Raw genomic sequence first — 21,702 nt, 5'->3', positions numbered from 1 at the left:
TTTTTTATTTCTTTGCTCCTCCCTAAAATCCATTTCCTACCTTCACACGGGAGGGGGGTGAATAGCAATGCTGACTAACAGGAGCTCGGGTGGATAATGTTATTTGGGGTGCTAATATGAAACATTGTTTCCATGTAAAAAATCTTAATTGATCATAAGATAGAAATATTTCTGATTCATCCATCAATGAGATAAAATTTATTATTAATACACTCTCCGGTTCAACTCCATAAACTTACTCAAAGTCCCATGTCTCTGTTTATATTGTTTTTATGACTGCAGATAAAATATGGTTGGAACATTTTGTGATATGATGATATTTACATATAATTATTTTGATTTTTTTTAAAAAATGGTACAATAATATATATTTTTTTTAATAAGTATTACTATATAAAAATCCAGTCGCAAATAAAATAATCACAAATTATTTCTATTTATATTCAAATACTTTTTTCGGGAAATATATTTGTATTTATATTCTAATTATATCTGCAAAGTTAGGCCCAGCCCGTACCCGGCCCGAGTCCGGCCCGGCTTAAAATAATCGGGTTCGGGCCGGGCCGGGGTTGGGTCGGGTCGGATTTTGGAATTTTTTTAAAATATATCTAAATTTATCAATTTTATATTGAATTTTTTATGTAAAATAAAAATTTTTGATTTTATTTATTGAAACTAAACGCCATATAACATATGACTTTTATTTTGAGTAGTCATAAAAATTAATTTCTATATTTAAATAAATTCGGGCCGGGCCGGTTAATTTTTTTAAAAATTGGGTTCGGGCCGGGCCGGCAAAATCATTTTAAAAATAATTTCGGGTCGAGCCGGGCTTGAAAAATTGGCCCGATGCAGATCACTAATTCTAATCCAAAATTTTGCATAAGTTTTTAAAAAAAGAGGATTTTGTCTTTGAAAATTTTATTATCGTCTGCCTTCTTATTTCTTTAATTTCTAAATATTTCTTTGGATATAAGTAAGTTATTTATATTATACATTTGATATTACAAAGCGAAGAATAAAATGAGTAATGGAAAAGCAAACCTGTTTGCGTTTTTTTTAAAATGGTTGCTAACGCCAAACGGTAATTTTACCAATTTGCACGCGGTCATTTGAAATGCTTTATTTGCGCTTGCAACGCTCAATATGTGCGCACCTTTGATTATACAAGGGATATCTATGGAAAATGGCACCCATCTATCAATTCTGCAACAGGTGTAGTTAATCGATTTTTTTAAATTCCAGATTGTTCTTTTCGTTATATAATTTTTCTATTTTAGGATGTTTAAAACAAAATTTTTTTACTAAAAATAGGTTATTTTACTTATTTTTCGATAAAACCTGAACAAATAATTGAAGGGGAGAGGGTGAAGGTGGCATTTCAATTCGGTAAGAATGAATGAGGAGCCAGGAGTTTGGGCCTCCCTATATCAGGGAATAGGAAGAGAAAATGGTGTACTTCTATAGAATAGAAAGGAGTTGTAAAGATATGAAAGTATCCTCTTTTGGGGAATTCAATATAATTTTTATCGATATACGTTCTAATAACCTAAAAGAATAAAAAAATTTTTATTGAACATAAAATTTTAGAGATGAAATAAATTTGGTATCTATTTTTAAAATATTATTATATGAAATGGTAAAATATTTATCAAAAGAACCAACTGAATAAATAATTTCCTATTAATAACTATATAAAAAAAAAAGTAGAGATTTTTTTAACATCTATATTCGTTTAAAAAATTACTATAAAAACCACCCCAAAAAAGAGTAAGGGTTTTATATATTATTTAAATTGGTAATTTTAACATTTCTTATAATATTTAAAACATAATGTTTTTCCAACCTTCGAAAACTTTTCTCTCATTGACGGCTCTTGTATGCTTAATAACGATACCGACATTTATAGAAAGTAAAATAATTTTAGAATTTTGTTATATAATAAATGTAATTTTAATTATATATTTAATAATTTAATTTTTAGGTGGTGTGATAATAGGATACGTGCCAAACTGGCCTCTGGATTTGTCAACGGTAGATGCTAATTCAATCACCCATTTACTCTATGCTTTTGTCGGTATCAATCAAGATGGTAGCGTGAGTTATAGCGCCTGTAAAAAATATTTTTTAATATAATTTTGTTCATAATCATTTTTTTTGAAGTTCTTAAAAGTGTTTGTACAGTTTTGATCCTTTCAAATCTTATCCAAAGAAGTCATTGTATTTAAACCTATTAAACTTTGAATTATATAACTTAGACCTGAGCGTATATTTTGATAATCAAATAGGAGATTTATGACCATTGATGAATATTTTTCATATTTTTTTAGCCGATTTTCAGAAGTTGAAGGACTTTAAAAATCAACATCCAAATCTCAAGATAGTGCCTAGCATTGGAGGTGCCTCATATACCTATATGTTTGGGTAAATCATTAAACAAAAATTTTGAATTCAACTCACGTTAAGATTGGTGACCACCTTATTAAACGATATCATTATTTTTGATGCGGGTTATCATTGAAATATCTATATAATATTTATTTTTTTTTTGAAAATGTTATATACTTTATAAATTACTTATTCTTAATATGGATATAATTTAAGTTACTTGGCTTCGTCAAGTGCGTTAAGCAAATTCGTAAGCAGTTGCGTGACGCTAGATTCAACATACAATTTAGATGGTATCGATGTAGACTGGGAGTATCCTATAAGTTCTACCGAAAAGACTACATACGCCAACATTTTAAAGGTTTTAAAAAAACAGGAAAAAAAAAATATTTGTTACTAGAGCTAATTTAATTTTTTTTAAAAAATAGACGCATATTGTGATTTTTTAAAATAAAAAATAATGTCAGATGTAAAAATAATTTTTGATTAGATCCTAACAACAGATGAAAAATTACTATAGAATTTAATTACAATTATAAATAGACAAAACAAACAAAATATGAATTTTTTTTAAAATGAAATAATATATATAAAAGAATCTTAGAGCAGCGTTTCCCAGTAAAATAGTAATGTCTGCTGTACCAGCCGGGAATCAAAATTTCGGAGGATTTGATACTAGCGCTATGAACAAGTCATTTATTTTTTATAAATGTTTTATCGCTCTAACTTTTAGAAATATTTAAAAAAAATATATATATATTATACTTAAACTTTCTAAATTATATTATTTGATGCATCACTATTTCAGGTATTTAGATTATGCAGCTATTATGACCTATGACTATCATTCAGCAGGTTGGGAATCTCAAACCGGTCATAATTCTCCACTTTTGGGGACCGGAGTCTATACAACTGTATTAATATTTTGCCTTAAAAAACAATTAACGAATTTATTTTCGTAATATTTAGAAAGGTTCGGTTGACGAATGGAAAAAGGTTGGTCTAAATCAGAATATTATGGTAATAGGTATACCATTTTACGGAAGAACCTGGAAATTGACAACATCCAATACCAATGTTGGTGCACCTGCATCCGGATATGGCTCTGGGGAGGATGGAGTTTTAACCTATACTCAAGTTGAGCCCCTCATGAACATTATAATATATTACTCTCCAAATCAACTTCCTTTTTTTTATAAAGTGAAACTTAAACAGAAAGGCAGTTTAATTGTTAATAAATGTTAAGACCTGTTCACATGGAATAGGCGCTGAGTTTCTAAATATCTACCTTGAACTTTCATGAGTAATATTATATCGCCCGACATGGCTTTTTATAGCAATATTATACTTTAAAAATAATAGTTGATAAATAAATTAAGGTTATATACATTTATAAATGAACTTACAATATATCATTGCTTAATAAGACAATATTATTAAAATAATATTGATAAATAACTTTTTCGTTATTTTCAATTATCCACTGATAAGATACAAAGCCGAACTTGGCAAGAACATTGGGATGATTCAGCAGAAGTGCCTTATGCAGTCAGTGGATCCGAATGGCTTAGCTACGATAACGAAAAAAGTGTCACTAACAAAGTACAATCATTATTATTTTAGTATAAATAATTTTTTAAAAAGTAAAACACCATTCCTTGCAACTGTGAGCGTAAGAAAACATATAGGTGCTACTATATATATAATTGTATACCTAAAAATAAATTATTCTATTTTCAAATTTTCCAATTGAATACGAATAAGGGTAATATATATTAACTGTCGTATAGTTTTTTTAAATTTTAATCGAATTAATCGTAATAATTTTTAATTTTCGAAATTATTCATAAATATTCTAAATTATTCATAAAGAATTCAGCATGTTCCTTGCGAAACTCTCTATTTTTCCACATCTACATAAATCATTTTTTTTAATAAAAATTTAATCATTTTCTTAAAAGAATTTAACCAAATCGAAAGATGTTTTTATATTGGCTCGATTACGAATAAGGAATTATTTTATTCGATAAAAATAATCAAATCAATAGACCAATAATTTAAATAAATTATGATTTATTTTTTAAGAAAAAAAATTAATAAATTATTTCAATTAAATACTAAACACTAAAATAAGATAGTAATTGTTATTTTATTTTTTTTAAATATAGAAATATTTGCCGATATTGTTACCCTAAGAAATTATCACTAAATAAAATTTTTAGCAAGTTTTCAAGTTAAATTTTGAAATAAAGTTCCGATTAAAACGGGTCCATTCAAGTTCACCCCCTGCGGATCTTTAGCGATAGATTAATAAAGAGTCATCTGAGGGATTTATTGCATTATTTTGATGATAGGTTCAATGGGCCTGCCAGAATAACATGGCGGGAGTAATGATATGGGAATTAGCTCAAGATTCTAGTAAGAGTTTGATTCGCGCCATTAGCAATTCCATGCAAGGGTGCAGTGGGGGCGGAAGCACAACCACCAAACAAAGCACAAATTCAACAACCAAGACTACCACGCGATCTAGCAGTTCTGGAAGTACTTCGAAAACTACTACACCTAGTACTTCAAAGACTACAACTACCAGTGGAAGTAGTGGATGTGTTAGTAACCCTAGCCAAATTTGTCAAAAAGCGGGACCCGTCTTGGCGGCTTATCCACCTGATTGCAGGTTGAATTTTATTAAAATAACTTTTCCTTTAGGATGAATATTTATGTTATATTTCTCAAAAATAATTGCGGTTTAATAGATTATATCGTTATCGAAACACTAATATTTATTACTATTTTATAATTATATTACAGTAATTGCTTATAATTTCGCAGAATCTAACAAAATAAATAATATTGTTATTATTTTTAAATTTCTATTTATTTTTCAAAAAGCAAATATGTTAATTGTCAGCCTGGAGCAAATCAAGTTGTTATGCCATGCGCACCTGGCACCATCTTTAATCCTAATATCCAAGTATGTGATTATCCATACAACTACAATTGCAAACCATGTTAAAAAAGCTATACATGGCTTAAAATTTTGGGACAATTAAATTATATTATATTTGATTTTAAAAAAAATAAAATTCATTGTGGCAATATTAGATTGATAGCGGGAAAAATTATATTAAACTATATTATTAGATTTACAATATTGGATTTATAGCGGGAAAAATTATATTAAACTATATTATTAGATTGTTAAATGGGAAAAATTATATCAAATAAATTTATGATTTTAAAATTTATCATTTCCGTCTAATCAAGCCTAATTAATTTATTTACAATCAATCTACGAAGCTTAAAATCAGCAGAGTTGTTAAACGCTATTTTTAAAAGTAGCGCGCTACCGTAATAGCTATTTGTCAAAAAAAGTAGCGCGCTACCGCTTTCGCTATTTGTCAAAAAAAGTAGCGCGCTATTAGCTACTTTTTATAAATAAAATTTAGAAACAAATGAAACAATTTTTTTTTATTTTTTTTGCTTATAATGTAAATGTATAATAAATAATATATAAAAATCAACATTTATAAATATAAAAATATAGTTAGTTTCGATTATAAAAAATAAGCAATATAAATAAATATTTATTTTAATTTGTTGCATTTTAATAATAATATCATTTCAATATTATCATCCCCAAGTCTAGAGCGACGATCAGAAAGTATAAGCTTTGCTTTACTAAATAATCTCTCAACACTAGCACTTGAGGGCAAGGGTGTATTAAATTTTATATATAAATTTTTAATATATGAAAAATTATCAAAAATATTCATTTCAATATTTTTTGATTGAAAAAAAAGATCAATTGGATTTTCTATTAAATCATCTTTAATTTCAAAAAAATTATTTGAGGATGTCTTCGTGGTAGATACTCGGCAATCTTTGTTTGTTGGAGTAAGATTATTCAGCTTCGCCATTAGCCTATCGCGTTGATGTTTGGCATCATCGGAATTTATATATGGCCAGTTTAGTTTAAACTTTGGATGAACCATTGCTGCTAAGACATTGTCATCATTGTATAAGTTTGGGAATCTAAAAGTTACAAAAATAGAGTATTTTAAATATATCTTAATCATAAAATTTTATAAATTTTTTAGCTTTAAACATTAAGTTAGAATAAATCTTCAGTCAAAATCAAAACAATATAAATTTTATTTACCTTCTCTCAATGCCTTTTAACAGAGAGTCTACTAGGGGCTGGCATAAGATTAGATTATTCAATCTCTTTAATTTGGTATTTAGGATACTTAAAGTGGGAACATAATACCCCATCTCCATATTATCCTCACCTTCCAAAATTTCAAGGGAAACAGCAACATATTGCATAACCTAAAAAATTAAAATGATATGGAAATGAATCATTATTAATTAGAATTACTTCTGTATACTCTTTTATAAAAGTATGCTCTTCATCGTTAATATATTCAATTTCAACAAGATCACAGAGATAATTAATCTCTAATCTTCTTTCCTCCAGAAATAAAGCTATTAGTTTTATTGCTTGGTAAACAGAATTCCATCTTGTACGATTAGGGGTTAATAAATACCTCCCTAATAATTTTTTTTTAAACATGTCAGAACTTTTAGGAGATTTGTTCTGCTTATTCCATAAAGTTTGACATTTATAAAATGTCGATCTTGACACCCTTTTAAAATCTTCATCATTTAAAGCTCCTTCAGCATCTACTGTTGCTATCAAATTTAAATTATGACAGGAGCATCTATGATGGCTGGGTAACATTGTGGAGTTAGTAGAAGATCCTATAGAATATTGATTAGATTAACATGTATTATAAAATAATTTAAACCTTCTTTTAAGATCTCATTAATATCATTGGCATCAACACCTATTTCCTCCTCTTCCAATACATGTTGACTATCATTCTGTATCTCATCTTCAGCATTATCCTCACCAAATATTCTATATATATATTAAATAGGACAAATTAAATTATTCATCCAATTTTAATAGAAATGTCTAGTAATATTTATCAAAAATAGAGTGGAAAAATCATTTCTTAATATTTTAAATTTTGAACCTCAGGAATTATAATGTAACTAAGCAAAAATATTTTATCAAATGAATACATTGAATGAATTCCCTGTACTCTATAATATATTTTATATTTAATTATTTTAGCAAGTTCTTATTAAAGGAAATATTTAAGCTACAATTGATATATAATATTAGATAATTTTAAAAGGCTCTTAATAAAATAAATAAGGTAGAATTTAACTTTATTAGTTACTTTTATTTATTTATGATATAAATAAAATTACATTGCAGTATTTATTTACGGAATTTAATTAAAAATGAATTAGAGAAAATTGCTATGTAATTAACAATTAAATAATATAATGTTGTACATTATTTTCATATTTTTATATATAATTAATAATTTTGCAAGAAATATATAAAAAAAATATGAAAAAAGATTTAAATGATATTTATATTTATATACTATATACTCCCTTCCCTGTTTAAGCTATTAAAGGGCAAAAATTAATATTATTAATCCCTGGTTATTATAATTAATTCATCAATAAATATTTTATTAATTATTGCAAATATTCATTCTTATATGTGTATGCTATGTTCTTCACAAATAAATAATAAAAACTGTATTTTATAAACTATTCTAATTTAATTGGTAATGATAATTTAAAAGTATCTTGTATTTAAGTTACTCTAATTTAGTAAAAGATACAAGAATCTTTTATCTTGTATCTTTTTGATTATTTGAAAAAGATACTAGTATCTGTATCTAAGATTCATTTTTTTTAAAAGAATCTGTATCTGTATCTAGATTCTTTTTCTGGAGGACCTGCCCAACTCTGTCAATAACCATATCTTATTAAATGTTAGATTAGCTCAATATTAATGAAATAATCCACCTCTGTTTTATATTTTATTAGTTAATTTCACTAATTTTATTTATAATTTGATATAAATTATGATAATCATAATATTACTAAAATATGTGTGTATTTAGTTAATAAAAATTCTATAAATAATGTGAAATATTAAAATACTAAATATTTTATAGATTAAATAATAACCATTCCATTCTGATAAAAATCATAACTTAAAATAAATATTATAAATAAATTTGTGATATAACCTAAATGCCTTCAAGTAGTTAGACCCATTATCAGTAACCATCTTGCAAACTTTATTATGAATCCTAAAAGACTTGTGGATGTCAATAATTTTATTTGCAAGTACGTCATATGTCTGGCATCCTATAATCCTTTTAAGGGCTAAGGCTACAGATCTTCTTTTTAAAGGAGGGTCTAACCAATGGCCTGTGATTCCCAAATAAGCTCTAAAAATATTTAATCAGATTAATTTATAAATATAAATAAGTTTTTACCTTCTGTTATGTGTCCAACTATCTGCCGTGGTACATACATAAGATATATCTGATAACTCTACTATTAGAGCATCTTTCATCACTTTGAAGTTGTCGGCTATTTTATTCATAAGTGTCTGGCGACATAAAACTGTTGTGCCAGGGGATAAAGTTTTAATCATCAGAGTAAATGATGGATTATCAACCAAAGACACTGGCTGAACTGTGTCAATAATAAAATCAACAATAACTTTATCAGCCAATTTTTGTGAAATATTGGCATGTTTATTATCAGTTAATTTGGTTTGGATAGTATTTGTCTTTTTGAATGAAGATTCTCTTATACCAAAATTTTTTATATGTTTCTCTATTTCCTTATAGCAATTGGCGTGAACAGTCTAATAAAATAAATAATATTATAATGTAAAAATAACAATTTACCTTTAGGTGTTTTTTCAGGTTATAGCTACTCGATTGATTTGATGATATATTTTTTTTACATTTTAAGCACAGGAATTTGAATCCAGATTTTGTTTTAATATTTATTTTAAAAAATTTTTCAAATTTAGGGAATTGAAAAACGTTATTAGAGCTATTAAGTACATTTTCTTCCATTGAATCTTCCATATCTGAATCACTTTCAAGGATTTGGATATCCATGGACGATGCCATTTTAGATTATTAACACAGATTGAAAATATAAATTAAAAATTGAAAATATATTTAAATTTCAAAATTAAATAATAAAAATTATAATTAATTATGATATTATATTTAAATTTTCATGTTTATACTTACATTCATTATATTTTTTAAAAGTAGCGAAGTAGCGCGCTACTAAAAAAAGTAGCGCGCTAAAAAATTAAATAATTTAAAAAAAGTAGCGGGTATTAGCTATAGCTACCAAAAAAGATAGCGCGCTACTTTAACAACTCTGAAAATCAGAATATTTTTCGTTATATGGAATACTTTAGTCAGGAGAGGTCACAGTAATGAGGGTTCATATTATATTAAAAAATAAATTTCATTGTATAATTTTAGTATAAGCATGATTTAGATTACTATTGAAGAATAGATTGGAATAGAAAGAAGTGAAAATAATAATCAGAATTTATGCAAACATAAATAAAATAATTTTACTATCATACTTTATAGCATGCTTCAACTTAATTATAAAAAATAACAAGACATAAAAACAAAAAGGGAAAGGGTTAAAGCTAAATAAAAATTAAGAAAGAATACTGAACAAAGGTCTAGCTAGACATATATTATCGAAATCTAGAGGTTTAGGCAAAATTTTTCTGGCTGAAATATTGAGTTAGCCGTTTTTAATCGGCTCAAAACGAGCAGTAAAATTTTTGAAAATCATTTGTTTGTTTAAAAAATTATTATAAAAAAGAAACTAATCTTATATAATATATTATTAATTTTTGTATATAATTTTTATTTTTTATTATATATATTTAATAAAATAAATAAATAAATAAGAATATTTATATATAATATATAATATATTTAGTACTTTTTTTTTTAAAGTAACGAGTTACATTTTAGAGATATATATATATCGATTACAATTTATTTGTATTATAATTATATTTATTACAGCTGATAACCGCTTAAAAAAATCTCCGCCCAAAAAAGCGCTCAGAAAATTCTAATAGCGAGCTTTTAAACAACCAATTTTGGTGTAAATCTATATGTATTTTTTTTAAATTAGGAATTTGCAATTATGGCAAATGTATTTTTTTAAGAATTATGAGAGTGGGGTGGGATTGTGGATGGTGGCATGGTCACTTACTAGGGTTGAAAAAAAGAAGTATATTTGAGGTATCATCATCTTATCCGAAATCAACGGGTTGCTGGGTACATCCTATCCTCATGGAGGTAAAGGGGTCTATGTAAATTCCGTAACATTGAAACATGCAATTAAAGGTACGGCATATAATGAACGTCACGCCATTTTCGCAGAGGAGTATATTGATGCAAGGGAAACAGTTGGGTAATTCCGTGCCGGGAGATGGGCAGAAGATTACCCCGTCGAACCTAACTATAACAGGGGGCAATGATATGGCCGTCGTAGTAATCGAAGGCAACGTGCTTGCGGAGGTGCTAATCGTAGATTGCGGTAATGTGACACTAGAGGATTGTGGTGGATTGAACTTAAATATTGTAAAGAAAATATATTTATTTTGACTCTAAAAAACACATTTTTTTTGCTTGATTCACTAAAATAAATGAATAAAATTTATAAGCTTCAGAGAGGAGAAATAAATCGATTTATGTAAGAAGTAAGTCAATCTTCTAGAAGATCGGCATGTAATTTTTAAATTAATCTCTGAGAGAGGTTGGAAAAGTTCTGATCAATGTATAAGATGAACGCTTCTCTTGACAAGAAATATTAGCATATTCCTCAAAATGAGGTCAAAAATCCCAGACTTCGGGGAGAACGAATATTTTTTTCCCCCCACTTTATATTTACCTCGTTGAGGAAAAGGGCAACAACATCCGTAACCGTCTTGAATCTTGAAGCCAGGATCGTATCTAATATCACAAAAATAGTCTTTGGGACAAATAATGCCCCCTACAGTACCGCATATGGTGTTGGGGAGTGCCATGCTTTCGGAGCATCTATGGCAAACTATATAAATGAATAAATAAAAATGTAAAATGTTTAGAAAACGTAATAATATATTCCTACCTATCAGGGCTTCGAACCGTTATACAGAGATTTGGTTCATTTCGGTTTTTAGTTTAAAATTTATCAGTTCGGTTAGGTTTAGATCGGTTGGTTCTGGTTTTTGTAAATTGGATTTTTAAAAAGAGAATTAATCATAACCCATAATGTATATATGTATATATTAATCTCAGAATAAATCTTATTAATTAATATTTTTATAATTCCTTATTTAATTTAACCATGAATATTATTTCTTATCTAATTAACTAGTAATTTGCCTAATTTCTATTAAATTGGGTATATAAAAGTAAAAAACAATAAACTTGGTATTGATTGATATGAAGATAATGCGATTTAAGTGTACAAAATAAATTTAGTAGAAATCACGAATTTAAATTTTTCCCCAAGGAAAATTGAAATTTCAAATTCAGGTTAATAATTTTAAAGTAATTATTTTTAAAAACCGCTATGAACCGGTTTAAACCGGTTCAAAATATTTATAACAGTTTAGTTCGCTTTATATTTCCCTATTAACGGTTCGGTTACAGTTCGGAAAATTATAACGGTTCGTTCCGGTCTTGCGGTTCGGCTCAAACCGCTGCTACCTTCTAAGAATAACCGTCGAATTCGGATGGCTATAAAAAAATAGCTAACTTTCTCGATATATTTTTTTTGGTTTCGAGTATATTGATAAAAGTTTAAAAAACAAAACAAGATATAAAATATGAGGAATTCCAAACCTAGGGTAGAAGCGTCATAGGGTAAAGATATGTGGTGGTATCTATGCACAATCTTGAGTGACTCGAAGTCCTTCAGGCGATCTTGCGTTTCTTGAGGATAATTGTCGAATGTGGCAAATTCATCCTTGACTTGATCATCTTTCTCCTCCCTATCAATAATCTGTGTTCCTCGTTGATAGAAAAGGGAAGAAGCCAATTGTTTTGGAATTGTAAGTTGCTGATATAGTGGTGATGCTTTCAAAAATTTAATTTGTAGCTTTAAATCCATGCGATAAATGTTGCTAAAAACCTCAGTAAATTTCAATTAACCTTATTGGGAGTTCATTAAATTATCACTTTCCAAGGTATAATCCAAGCAAATTTCCTATAATCCCAAGCCCTGATATTTTAGGATTTCATTTATTAATAATAGTAAAGTTTTTACTTAATAATCTGCTACTCAAGTCACTAGAAGACCTCTCTTTCATCATCTGGAGATAAGCTTTCCAATAATGTCTCATGGAGGAATACATAAATTTATCATATTTGTAATAGTTTTCTAAAGTCGTCGACACTTCGGGAGGGTTCGTGTCGGATGGCGTTGAATAAGGGGGGAAGATATCGCCCACCACGAGTTTATTATAATTATCATTAATGTATTTTATGACCTCTCTTCTAAGTTTTTTTTCCGTCTCCGCCACTTCCGTTTCTTCTTGATCTATCCTATTTGACGTTTGACTGAGATCCTTCATGTTGCTAAGGGGAAAAGTTGGGATTACTATTTGATCCCGAAAAAGTTGCGCCTTGATCAGATTTATCTTAAACTTAAGAATTTGAAATAATAATAATTTTAAAAAAAATACTTATTTTATAAGGTTAAAATCCGTGGTTCCTCAGGTCGGACTAAAAACCCGAACCATAAAAGGGTGACTCAGTTTATTAGCTTATACTAAAAAGCAATTAAGTATCAAAATTTGCATCGGTCCAGGAAAGGTCTAAATTGGTCAGTTCGATGCAAAAATATTTATTTTTCTTTTCTCCTTCTGCTTCATTCTCTCTTCTTCGAGACCAGTTAATAACGTAAAACTAAGTTTTCACTTATTTAAAAAGATTTATTTATATATATATATACATAATATTATTCTATCATTTTATTTATTTTCCCCGGGGGAAGAAAGTGCAATATTTAGTGAAACACTAACACGCTCAATAATTATCCCCGATAAAGGTTATCATAATAAAAATAATTATTATATACCTTATTCAAAATGAACTTAAACTTTTGATATTTAAAATTATATAAATATTTTCAAAATCTTGATTCATATATTTTTTTTTATTTAAAAACATCACTTTTGCGTTTTATTTTAAGATCGTTTATTTAGAATATTTATTTATGGCTAGCGTCATTGTGCGGGTGTAGTCATAAGTAGTGCTGTTAAACCGCTAGTTTTGAGCCGATTCGTAACTCAGTATTTTATCCAGAATAATATTACGCAAGCCTGAAGATTTTGCTCATAGAAGGAACAAAGGTATAGGCATATATTCTCGAAATCCTCAATGTTTAGGGCAATATTTTTCTGTCTAAAATATTAAGTTAGCCGTTTTAAAGAGCCGTTTAACAACACTATATGTAATATTATTATGGCTAAAAATCGTAATCGAGTCGTTTTTAAACATCGAACCAAATCAGACCATTAAACAACACTAAGGCAAGGATATTTTATGGCGCATCACCCGTTAAAATTCCGGTGTACCGATGTTTAACATATAACCATTTTCGCCTAAAAAGTGCCAAAAAAATAGCAAATTGAATAGCTAATACCCAAATTATATAATTAATACCCAAATTACATAATTAATACCCAAATTATATAATTAATACCCAAATTATATAATTAATAACCAATTCTATTTAGTCGAATTATAAAATTTAATAGTGTAAATGAGCAAAAGTACTAGCAAATTAGCAAAAAAAGTCGTTTTACCTAAAAAGTGTTAAAGGACTTAATTTAATAAGCAAATACTTCAATCCAAATAATAAATGAGAAAATGTAATAGCAAAATTGTAAAATGGAAATAAGAAAATGAACAAAAATTACTAAGCAATTTTTAAAAAAAATGCAGTTTTGCCTAAAAGTGCTAAAATGACCCAAATTTAATAAGCAAATACTAAATTTATATGATAACTGAGCAAATAATAATTATAGATTGGAAAAATTTGATAGTAAATGACCAAAAATACTAAATAAATATGCCTATAAAAGTAGTGTTAATTTCATCCATAAGAATATGGCGCAAACAAATGTTCTTAGAAGGAACAAAGGTTTAGACTAGACATACATTATCGAAATCTCGAGCCTTTGGCAATAACATTCTGGCTAAAATTTTGAGTTAGCCGTTTTTAAAAATCGGCTCAAAACGTGCCATTTAACAACACTACCTATGTGAAAAAAAATACAATATAATAGCAGATACTTCAAATTTTTGTAATAAATGAGCAAGTATTTCATATTGCAATCTCATATTTTAGATCTAGGCGAAATGGTCGTAGGCGAAATTTTTATAGAGGCATTGGTTATAAGACAAAGCCCACCCATTTTAAATCAATTTTCTAATCTTTTTTTAAATATAAATTCTAATCAAAATTAACCCAACATTTCTGGACATAATTCATCTTATATAATACTGGAATCAAATGCGGCAAAATAATGTCTTTAAAAAAAAAAGAACATTTGTCAGCTATGTCAATTAAATTTTTACAGATTTCAGTAAAAACCAGTTAGAGGTCTGTAAACCGGTTAGTTTAACCCCGCCGGCACCATAACCGCCTACACTATGGCAGGAAATATTTTGGGGGGGGGGGGGGGTGGATGAATTTAAAATAATTTAAAGGGGAAAAAAATGAGGAAAACGGAGTTATGTTTATTTAAAAAAGTATATTTTTTTATATGTTTATGTGAAATATATATATATATTAAAATATAATAATTAAAAGAATTCAACCCAACCAAATAACTTAGAAGAAGGGAGGGTGTGCTAAACAATTTAAAAAAAAAAATAATTTGGCCTTTATGGGTCGGGTATTTAAAAAGGTGGGTAAATTAAAACCGGTCCATTACAGACCTCTGCCCTTTCGGTATATCCTACCCTATAATATTATGTATTTAAAAATTTACTAAACCAAGATGATGTGTATGATGATAATCGATACGAGTCTTGATAGGGTCAGAAGTGACGCATACGCGATTGGCATCTTGCGTAAATGCTGATTCCTGAATCAAGCATGGCCAGCGACAACTTTTTTAAGAAATAAATCCATATTTTTTGCCTTTTTTTTATGACGAAGTTATGTCAAAGATAATGTTTTGGGGAGTGGGAAAGACTTTTATTTTTTGAGGAGAAAAGCCCCGTAAAACAAAAACTTTTATCCAACCGATGTGTCCATATGATCTCGTAAAATTAATAGAATTTCTCCGTTATTCCTAAATTATCATTCCTCATTCCTCGGATATGAATATTTGATGGACGCCTTGTTAGTCGTTAAAGTGAAGTGTGGAGAAAAGGTAGATGGGAGAAGGAAATCACTTATGAAGGGAAAATACTCAATAAATATGGCGATTTTTCTTCTTCTTTTAAATGATAAATAATGAAGATTTTAAAAATTGGTTTTTATAAATTTTTATATTTTTCATATAAAAGTTTAATAAAATATATTATTAGCATAGCGATTATATAATTTATAAAAGATTTGAGAATGAAATTCAACTGTTTCTCGACATAAGATAAAGAGAGGTATTTCGATAAAAGTGACTTCTTTGATAAAATTAACGTTTATCCCTAATTATCATATTTTTATTTTTATTTTAATTTTGTTTGTTTTATGCTATTTAAAATGAATGTGGTTTAATTGAAATTAGAAGAAAAATATATATATTTTTTTTTTAATTTTCCGCGAGGGATGATATAATTAACATAATTTCGTTAAAACAAATTGTCAATAATCGTAATAATATTTTTTACGACGACAACACAAAAACAAATTCAACTATTTTAATGAATAATATATATTTTTTTAAATTATTTATAATTACTTTACATAATTTTTCCATTTTTATAAAATTAAAATAAAATTAAACAAAAATAATAAAAAGTATTAATTTTAATTATTTGTATATGTTAAAGTGTCAATGTGTTTTTTTTTCTAAAAATTTAAAAATCGGATTTTTCCGGAAATACATTTCAGCATGTTTGGAATACCTATCTTACGATTTTAGAAAATTTTGACGTTAACCACCATTGAGTAATTAATAGTTTATAATTTATAAAAAAAACCTATGGAAAAACTAACGTAAATTATATTAAGTTCTAAAGTTCATAGCGAAATTGCCTGAATTATCATAGGGTAGTAGGCATTCCAAACATGATAGAAAACATTTCTAATAGAATCAAATTTTTAAATTTAAAAAAAACGTGCTAAAAAAATGATTTAAAGTTAAAAAAATAACAATTTGTCGGGAAAAACCCATTAACGATAACATATACATCATATATATATCTCTTTTATTACGTTTACTATTCATATTAATAATTATACATTTCAATATGATTACACAATTATACAAAATCATAGGTTTGAAATTTGGCCTTAGAAAAGAAAGAAAGATGAGTGATATACGGAGCAGAAAATCCAAAACATTTTCGAAGTGATGGAACAGAAAATCCAAGATATTTTCAAAGTGATGGAACAGAAAATCTAAGACATTTTCAGAGTGCTATGGCGGTGTCCTGGTTTATTTTTAAATACTTATTACTGTTTAGCCTAGGCTAAACAGTCTTTGAACACCCTATTTTAAGTTTTTAAGTATTTGGTATAGTGTTGTTAATTGATAGGTTGTGCAAAACCCAGACCCGGAATTTAGGTCTAAAAATCGACTAAACCAGCTCTGAGCACGAACCTTAAACACAGATCAGTTGTTCAGACCCGTGGCATGCATTCCTTATTTTCGTTTTATTTTTTTGTATTTTTCTCTTTGTTTAGTGGAAGCTATATAGCCGTATAAACAGCTGGCCCTTTAGTAATAAAGTCGAACGAGGAATGCAGCTTATAAGCTTTTCTAAAAAAATAAAAATGTGAAAAAGGAAACTTTTTCTTAAAGAAAATATCACTTATTTTCCTTTGTTGTAAAGTTACAACAAAATAAATAATATTTTTTTAAAATCGCTATCACCTTTAAAGCCCTACCATTTCCTAAAGATATCTCGAGATTAGTTTGCTCCAATCCACCTTCGTTTTGTTCATAAACACTGCTTACTTGTATATAGTACTGATAGGTTGGGTCTAAAGAATAAACTATGCTTTTTACATAACAGCTGCCTCTAATTCTAGACAAATACTGCAGATAGATATCCTGCCTATTTCCCAACCTCATAGAATTTTCCATCTCTATGCACAAATTTTGTATTTGTATCTTAACTACATATATTTTTTTTATAAAAAGTTAGTATATCAAGATACATAAATAAATTGGAATCGATGAATACTTTGGAAAAGGAAGCATCTTTCTTTCTTTCTTTCTTCTCGTCTCTTCTCTTCTCTTCATCTCTTTTTAGATTTTTAAACCTCCTAATCATAAGTTTTAAATATAATCGTTTTTTATATATATATTCTTACGTAGAAAAAAAAAATTCAAGAATTTCAAATATTCCTTAATACTTTATATAAATTTGAAAAAGAAAGAAAAAAATTATGCAAATTTGAAAAAATTGTGTATTTTATAAAATATAAGCGACTTAATAATTGCATTAAATAAATATCTAACTATATTGTATAATTAGGTTTGTTTAGTGGTACAAAAACTAATTTTTTTCTATTTTAACTAAATGGTATTATAATTTTTTAATTTATTCTATTTTAAATATTAATTATTTGCATATTTTTTTTAGATAATTCATAACGTAATCAAAAGAAAATATTAATTGTGAATATCTTTTGATGACATAATATATATTTATATATATAGTAATATAATCAAAAAATGATTTTTATAAAATATAAGATAATTAATTTATTTTCAAAATAAAGCCATGTTTAAAATATAAAAAAATAAACATATTTATTAGCTTCTAAACACGAATCAATATAAGTTACGAGGTTTTTAGGTCTTTGAATAAACAAAATAGATAATTTTAATCATTCCTTCTTGTTAAGGTGTAGTATTATGAAGAGTTTTTTTTTTGTTGAGGTGTGTATGTCACGCCTTGCGACGGAAAAAAATGAAAGACGGATAAATCTTCGCGGTTTTTCTTTCCCCATTAATTTTCATATAAATATTTTTTTTTCCCAGTCATCTTTTTTTTTTTTTAAAAAAAAGGATTTGATTTTTGATCAATTTGAGAATTTTCCTAGGAAAGGAATTTTAAGAATTTTTTTAGGGCACGTCACGTGTCCCGTGCAGAAGAAGGCTAATTTTTTTCGACCCAACCCGAAAATAGTAAAAAAGGAAAGAAATCGTTATTATGGCTAAAAATTATTTTTTTAAACTCGAACCAGCAGGGCCTGGACCTAAGAATATTTTTTGGTGTTTAGGCCAAGCTTGACCAAAAAATTAAGGTTCATGAAAGTATATGCCAAAATGTCTCATAAGTTATAAAAAAAAAATTCGTCAAAATGCTTCATGACAGAGGAAGGCGTAATAATATTTATCGATATAACCCCTATAAATTGGTACAAAAGCTGGGAATTTTACATTAAGGAATTGATAAAGTTATAGTTATAAATTGAGGTCAGATTTTACTCGATGATTCTAGAAATATTTATGTTGCGATACTGAATCCTGTTTTATAAAAGGCTTCGACAGAACCTCTACATCAGACCTCATATATTTAATATTTAAATATAATTCCCAAAGCACGTCATAAGTTTCGGAAAATTTTCCCAAGCCCGGACCGAGCCCAAAAGTTTAATTTATTGTTTTTAACGAAATTAAATAATATTTCAGTGTTTGCACTACTGAAATTTACTACTATTAGAAGAAAAAAATTGGAATATTAGAAGAAAAAAATTTGAATATTTTCAGCCACGCTAGAAAATATAATATTAAGTCCATAACCAACCCATGGGGTCTGTAAACTTATATATCATTGCTAAATCAAATAAAATGGCAAATAAAGCTCTTGGTATTGACACGTAGTTCGATTAAGAGTTTAAACTCGCATGCTAACATAAAAACCTATATTTTATATTTCAGGACACTTTTTTACATAAAGTGTAAGTTAAAAATTTTGTTTAAACCAAAACCGTCGAAAATGCTTATATTTTGGATGATTTTTGGATATTACGCATACTATATATTTAGCCAAAGGCATGACCTGATCACACATGGGATTTAAGGTAGCCGCTACTGAATGAGGCTCAAAATGAAATTCCGGATACTAATTCCTCCCTCTAATAATATATTATCATGTTATAATGATATAAAATGATGCTAGGTTTGTGTACTAAATATAAATAAAAATAGAAATAAAGAACCTTATTAATTTTGAAGAAAAAAAATAAATAACTTAAGCTATTTTTAATGTAAAAATAAAATGCCTAAACGATAAAGTAGTTTCCAAACTTCATTTGATATTTAAATCATGGGATGCTTATTATAGAGATATTATATTTTTGATACACGTTTATTACATGTCATAATTATCCGTGATGTAACCGAATTTTCCTCATAATTTTGATATTTAAATAAAACAATGTGATCTGTGACGTGTACATTGTTTCACCCCCCCCCCCCCGACCCCTAATCATGGGTTTGATATGAAAATTCCCTCCTTCTAGAATCGAAATTCTAGATGTGTCACCAATCAAATTTATTAATCTTGATACAACCTAGAATTTTATAGGAACCCTATGTAGAGCATTGTAACTTTTTCGATTTGAAAAAACATATTGGCTTAGATTTATTTTATTTTATTTTAATTTATTTAATTTTACACAAAAAGGCTCGCTTTGGCTTAGAATAAAATAATGAAAGCTATTTTTTATTTATCTACCGTTACGTCTAAATAGACAGTCATGTCTTAACACATTATTAGTTTCAAAAAAGGTAAATATTTGGATCAATGCCATATAATAATATCTAGACTGACAATGCATTCATTAAAAGTGTACTTCAATGAAAACAGCTGGGGACGGGACGCCTGTTTGTTACCCATATCATTATTAAAAATTATAAACGAGAGGCCAATTTATTGTTCTGTCTGACGCATACTTTATTAAAGAATTACCTGATCATCGAGATAACAAGGAAGCAAGTTATCAATTTAATTATAGTTTTTATCATGAGATACCAAAATGGCGGGTCCAGCTGATTTGCATTCAACGACGCTTTCAAATGCATTATGAATAAATCGTCAGTTTAGGTATTATTGTATATCATTGGTTTGGACCTAGCCTTATATAAATATAATATATTAAATTTCGGGTTGAGCGAAATCCTTCATCAGCCCTTCATTGCACAGATGAAAGAAAATCTTTCAAGTGAATAGGTAAAATACCCTCAGACCCCAATTTAAAAATACTATATACTAAAATCAAATTAATTTGTGGCTTACGTATTTTAAAAATATATTAAACTATAAGTTAATAATTTTAACTGTTATTTTATTAATATAAATGTTATTTTATCATTTATATGACAGCTTTTAACAAGAGTGTCAAAAAAAGTGACAAATTATTTTAAAATGTCACAATGTAATATTAAAAAAAAAAAGATATAAATAAAATTGCCGATGTAGAGATGTTTATCTAAGGTTCAAATATTAATATAAAATAACTTTTAATTAATAAAAATGATATATAAAAAAGTATTTGGATGAACAGGTAGAGTCTATGAGACCCCAAGCTACAAAACACCTTCTAAATTTTGAACTACTGTTGACTTTATCTAAAAATGTAAGATTCAGGCAAAAACATCGAAAGAATTCTAATTAATAACGTTTTTAAAATGACTTGAGTCTCTGCATAGTCCCTATTCAATGAAGGGTTAATCTGTCAACGGCCCTACGAGATATTATATAACTAATAAATGAAAGTTTATTTAAGTTAAAAAAAATATTAATTTATTTCGCGTTTTGTAAACGTAGCCCTTTTTTTTATATAAAATCGTCTGTATTTATTAAAATCGTCTGTACCATATTTTGGATTAAATTATTTCAATTAATATCCTAATTCAATCAGTTGTAAGTGAACTTCGTTGATAGACTTTTGTTTATAAAATATATATTCATAAAGAAACCAAAACTTAAATCTTCTTATTTTTAACGATTTTTATGTCAAACCAAAAATGAAAAATTTGTATTTTTTTGCGGTTAACTTGAATTGATATTTTTTAAATATTGCAAAATAGAAAAACAAGCTTAAATATAATTTTAACAGAATTTAAAGGAAAAAAAATTCTAAAAAGTAAGTATTAAATAATTACGATAATAACATATTTGCAAAAAAAATAATTTCCATAAGAAATTTTAATTTTTTTCCCCATTTGATCTTCTTCGGCTAAAAGCG

General features: G+C 27.4%; 3 protein-coding genes and 1 long non-coding RNA gene across 4 annotated transcripts; 1 reads left to right on the top strand and 3 right to left on the bottom strand.

Moving 5' to 3' along the window:
* Positions 1 to 1,833: 1,833 nt before the first annotated feature.
* On the top strand, positions 1,834 to 5,401 carry LOC135930916 (chitinase-3-like protein 1). The gene is made up of 10 exons (XM_065467716.1): positions 1,834 to 1,912; positions 1,985 to 2,113; positions 2,331 to 2,424; positions 2,605 to 2,749; positions 2,985 to 3,079; positions 3,197 to 3,302; positions 3,358 to 3,525; positions 3,880 to 3,990; positions 4,743 to 5,062; positions 5,278 to 5,401. The coding sequence occupies exons 1-10, from the start codon at positions 1,834 to 1,836 to the stop codon at positions 5,399 to 5,401; spliced, it is 1,371 nt and encodes a 456-aa protein (XP_065323788.1).
* Positions 5,402 to 5,872: 471 nt separating this feature from the next.
* On the bottom strand, positions 5,873 to 6,823 carry LOC135922497 (uncharacterized). Its single transcript, XR_010570933.1, has 3 exons — positions 6,767 to 6,823; positions 6,548 to 6,717; positions 5,873 to 6,420 (listed from the first exon to the last, which is right to left on the bottom strand). It is a non-coding gene; the product is annotated as an uncharacterized LOC135922497 (long non-coding RNA).
* A 16-nt stretch (positions 6,824 to 6,839) lies between these two features.
* On the bottom strand, positions 6,840 to 9,025 carry LOC135930915 (uncharacterized). The gene is made up of 5 exons (XM_065467715.1): positions 8,763 to 9,025; positions 8,511 to 8,714; positions 7,197 to 7,309; positions 6,936 to 7,149; positions 6,840 to 6,873 (listed from the first exon to the last, which is right to left on the bottom strand). Exons 1-5 carry the CDS (start codon positions 8,921 to 8,923, stop codon positions 6,840 to 6,842), a joined length of 726 nt encoding a protein of 241 aa, XP_065323787.1. The 5' UTR covers positions 8,924 to 9,025.
* Positions 9,026 to 10,530: 1,505 nt separating this feature from the next.
* Positions 10,531 to 15,912, bottom strand: LOC135931430 (uncharacterized). Its single transcript, XM_065468528.1, has 5 exons — positions 15,325 to 15,912; positions 12,586 to 12,964; positions 12,162 to 12,395; positions 11,224 to 11,382; positions 10,531 to 10,903 (listed from the first exon to the last, which is right to left on the bottom strand). The coding sequence occupies exons 1-5, from the start codon at positions 15,394 to 15,396 to the stop codon at positions 10,881 to 10,883; spliced, it is 867 nt and encodes a 288-aa protein (XP_065324600.1). The 5' UTR covers positions 15,397 to 15,912; the 3' UTR covers positions 10,531 to 10,880.
* Positions 15,913 to 21,702: the final 5,790 nt, after the last annotated feature.

Source organism: Gordionus sp. m RMFG-2023, chromosome 1 (assembly GCF_954871325.1).
Source record: "Gordionus sp. m RMFG-2023 chromosome 1, tfGorSpeb1-WG-v2, whole genome shotgun sequence".
NCBI lineage: Eukaryota > Metazoa > Nematomorpha > Gordioida > Chordodea > Parachordodidae > Gordionus > Gordionus sp. m RMFG-2023.
Note: the sequence above shows the minus strand (reverse complement) of the source record. Positions and strands in the feature narration are given on the sequence as shown.

What these genes read in the sequence shown, in the direction of transcription:
- LOC135930915 (XM_065467715.1), bottom strand. Translation starts at nt 8,923, where the DNA reads ATGATTAAAACTTTATCCCCTGGCACAACAGTTTTATGTCGCCAGACA. An exon ending in TAATGAGATCTTAAAAGAAG is followed by an intron (nt 7,150 to 7,196) that starts GTTTAAATTATT and finishes AATATTCTATAG; the next exon opens with GATCTTCTACTAACTCCACA. An exon ending in AAAAAAAAATTATTAGGGAG is followed by an intron (nt 6,874 to 6,935) that starts GTATTTATTAAC and finishes TAAAACTAATAG; the next exon opens with CTTTATTTCTGGAGGAAAGA.
- LOC135931430 (XM_065468528.1), bottom strand. Translation starts at nt 15,396, where the DNA reads ATGCCAATCGCGTATGCGTCACTTCTGACCCTATCAAGACTCGTATCG. An exon ending in TCATCATACACATCATCTTG is followed by an intron (nt 12,965 to 15,324) that starts GTTTAGTAAATT and finishes CAAATTCTTAAG; the next exon opens with TTTAAGATAAATCTGATCAA. An exon ending in CTTGAGTAGCAGATTATTAA is followed by an intron (nt 12,396 to 12,585) that starts GTAAAAACTTTA and finishes AATTTTTGAAAG; the next exon opens with CATCACCACTATATCAGCAA.
- LOC135930916 (XM_065467716.1), top strand. Translation starts at nt 1,834, where the DNA reads ATGTTTTTCCAACCTTCGAAAACTTTTCTCTCATTGACGGCTCTTGTA. An exon ending in GAGTTTTAACCTATACTCAA is followed by an intron (nt 3,526 to 3,879) that starts GTTGAGCCCCTC and finishes TCCACTGATAAG; the next exon opens with ATACAAAGCCGAACTTGGCA. An exon ending in GCTTATCCACCTGATTGCAG is followed by an intron (nt 5,063 to 5,277) that starts GTTGAATTTTAT and finishes TTTTTCAAAAAG; the next exon opens with CAAATATGTTAATTGTCAGC.